The 2,500-nt window shown below is 36.3% G+C and overlaps 1 protein-coding gene across 3 annotated transcripts in view; it reads right to left on the bottom strand.

Annotated features, from left to right (window-relative positions):
* LOC106873074 (D-amino-acid oxidase) overlaps window positions 1-2,500 on the bottom strand; it is a 25,015-nt gene that overhangs the window by 10,906 nt on the left and 11,609 nt on the right. For all 3 annotated transcript variants that reach the window (XM_014920291.2, XM_014920293.2, XM_014920292.2), the window contains exon 8: window positions 1,547-1,617. In XM_014920291.2, the coding sequence (XP_014775777.1) occupies window positions 1,547-1,617 (71 nt within the window). The remainder of the gene's footprint in view (window positions 1-1,546; window positions 1,618-2,500) is intronic.

Raw genomic sequence — 2,500 nt, forward strand, 5'->3', positions numbered from 1 at the left:
ACCAAACGACTATAAATAGTAACAGTCTGAGTCAGAACACCTACTGAAAGAATGGACTTCACCAAACGACTATAAATAGTAACAGTCTGAGTCAGAACACCTACTGAAAGAATGGACTTGACCAAACGACTATAAATAGTAACAGTCTGAGTCACAACACCTACTGAAAGAATGGACTTGACCAAACGACTATAAATAGTAACAGTCTGAGTCAGAACACCTACTGAAAGAATGGACTTGCCCAAACCACTATAAATAGTAACAGTCTGAGTGAGAGGCGGACAGAGTAGGCATTAATCACACAGAATTGTGAGGTGTCCTTCTGGTAGTTTGTCAGAATATCATTTGTTGGTTTGTGTATATTTCATGGAGTGTTTGTTGAATTATGTTGTTACTTCATTATATGTTATTGTTACTACACAAGTATTGTCATTAATAGTGACAAACTACATAATTAACGATGGATGACTATGTTACAATGCTTATCTATTTCCATTGTTATGCTTACACACGAACATGCAGAGTGTGTCAGAGGTGGTCATTTTCTTTACCTGAAAACTCTAAATTTTCCAGGTTTTTATTTAAACACATGGTACTATAACAAGATTTAACAACGACTATTGGTACACATCACCCTCATTTAACATCTGTTGTCCATGCTAGCATGGGTTGGACGGTTTGACTTGGGCTGGCAAACTGGAAGGCTACTCCAGACATCAGTCTGAGTTGGCATGGTTTCTACAACTGGATGCTCTTGCTAACGCCAACCACTCCGAGAATGTAATGGGTGTTTTTACGTGCCACCAGCATGGGTGTCATTTGTGTGAGACCAGTATCTGCCATGACTGTGGTTTTACTTGGTTTGATGGGTCTTCTTCTCAAGCATGACATAATGCCAAAGGTCTTGGTCATTGCCTCAAAAGGCACTTTTTATGTGCCACAAGCACAGGTGCCAGCTATGTGACACCAGAATCAGCCACAACTATGATGTCACTTGGCTTGATGTGTCTTCTCAAGTACAGGCATATCCCCAAAGGTCTCAGTCACTAGTCATTGCCTCTGTGAGACCCAAGATTCAAAGATCATGCTTCACCACTTCATCCCATGTCTTCCTGGGTCTATTTCTACACATGTTCTTTATATAATGTGGGTAGGGTAACTGTAGGATTTTTAACACTTTTTTTACCACATTTATGTCAAACTACACTGTTTTTTCAATTAACTTCTAAAATAATGAAGAATATAGTAAAATAACTTTGTCACTATTAGGCTGATGTTTGGAACATAAATTAACATGAAATTTTAATTGGAAGTTTTAATGTAAATCACTTTCAAACATGAATTGTGTCCCATAAAACCAAAGCAGTCATGGGTGGTCCAGAATCAAAATGGTTAATAGATGTTCAAAGAGAGTCCCTTTGATTTTGAAAGAAATAAGCCCATCTGCTGAGCGGCTGAGTTCTATGTTATTTTATAATTACACTTAAATGTATAAAGAGAGAGAAAATAGAAAAGAAAACGAGAAAAATATAACAAATTAACTTACGAAGGAAAAATAAATACTGGTTTACTTAACCCACTAACAATGTAGAAGTGTTTTATCCATGGTGCATTTACCTGTTAATAATAATAAAAAAATAATAATAATAAAATAATAATAATAAAATAATAATAATAAATAATAATAATAAATAATAATAATAAATAATAATAATAATAATAATAATAATAATAATAATAATGCACAGTAACAAGCTCTGAGAACTAATTACACTAAATTCCAAGTAGATAAGAGCAGTGAATCACCCGTTTGTAGGGTGTGTGGGAGTAAAAATGAAACAGTCTCACATATTGTGGGTGAGTTTAGCAAACCAGTTGAAAAGGGATACAAAAGGAGGAAGAAAAACGTAGCTAAGGTTGTTCACTGGAGATTCTGTGACAAGTAAGGTCTTGAAAGGACACAGAAATGGTACAAGCGTAAGGCAGAAGGCATCACCGAGAATAATGAGTATAAGATCTTATGGGATTTTACAATCTAGTGTGACTTACTGATTGATACTCAGACAGCAGACATTGTCGTAGTGGATAAAGGGAGAAGGAAAGCAAGATCAGAGATATTGTCAAATCTGGGGATGCACAAGCGAGCAACAAAGAACTGGAAAAGGTTAAAATGTACAAGACGAAATTGCATGAATTTGGGTAACAAGGAATGTAATGGTCATCCCAGTATTTAGCACGGGGGTGGGGGGCATTAACAACTAGGTTTAAAAAATTTGTTGGGGAAATTGTAATTGATATGAGGGTAGAACATGCTCAGAAAACTGCTTTGTTAGGGTCAGCAAGAACCTTGAGATCGGTATGTCTGAGTAAATCTGGAAATTCTGTATGGGCTACAGCCGAAAGTCCCTCAGAAAAGACAGCCAGTTGATTATCGTTATCCCACTGAGAATGTTGTCACTCGTGTTCACAACTAAATCTCTATAGAACACGATTATGGAAC

The sequence above is a fragment of the Octopus bimaculoides genome, chromosome 28, assembly GCF_001194135.2.
Source record: "Octopus bimaculoides isolate UCB-OBI-ISO-001 chromosome 28, ASM119413v2, whole genome shotgun sequence".
Classification (NCBI taxonomy): domain Eukaryota; kingdom Metazoa; phylum Mollusca; class Cephalopoda; order Octopoda; family Octopodidae; genus Octopus; species Octopus bimaculoides.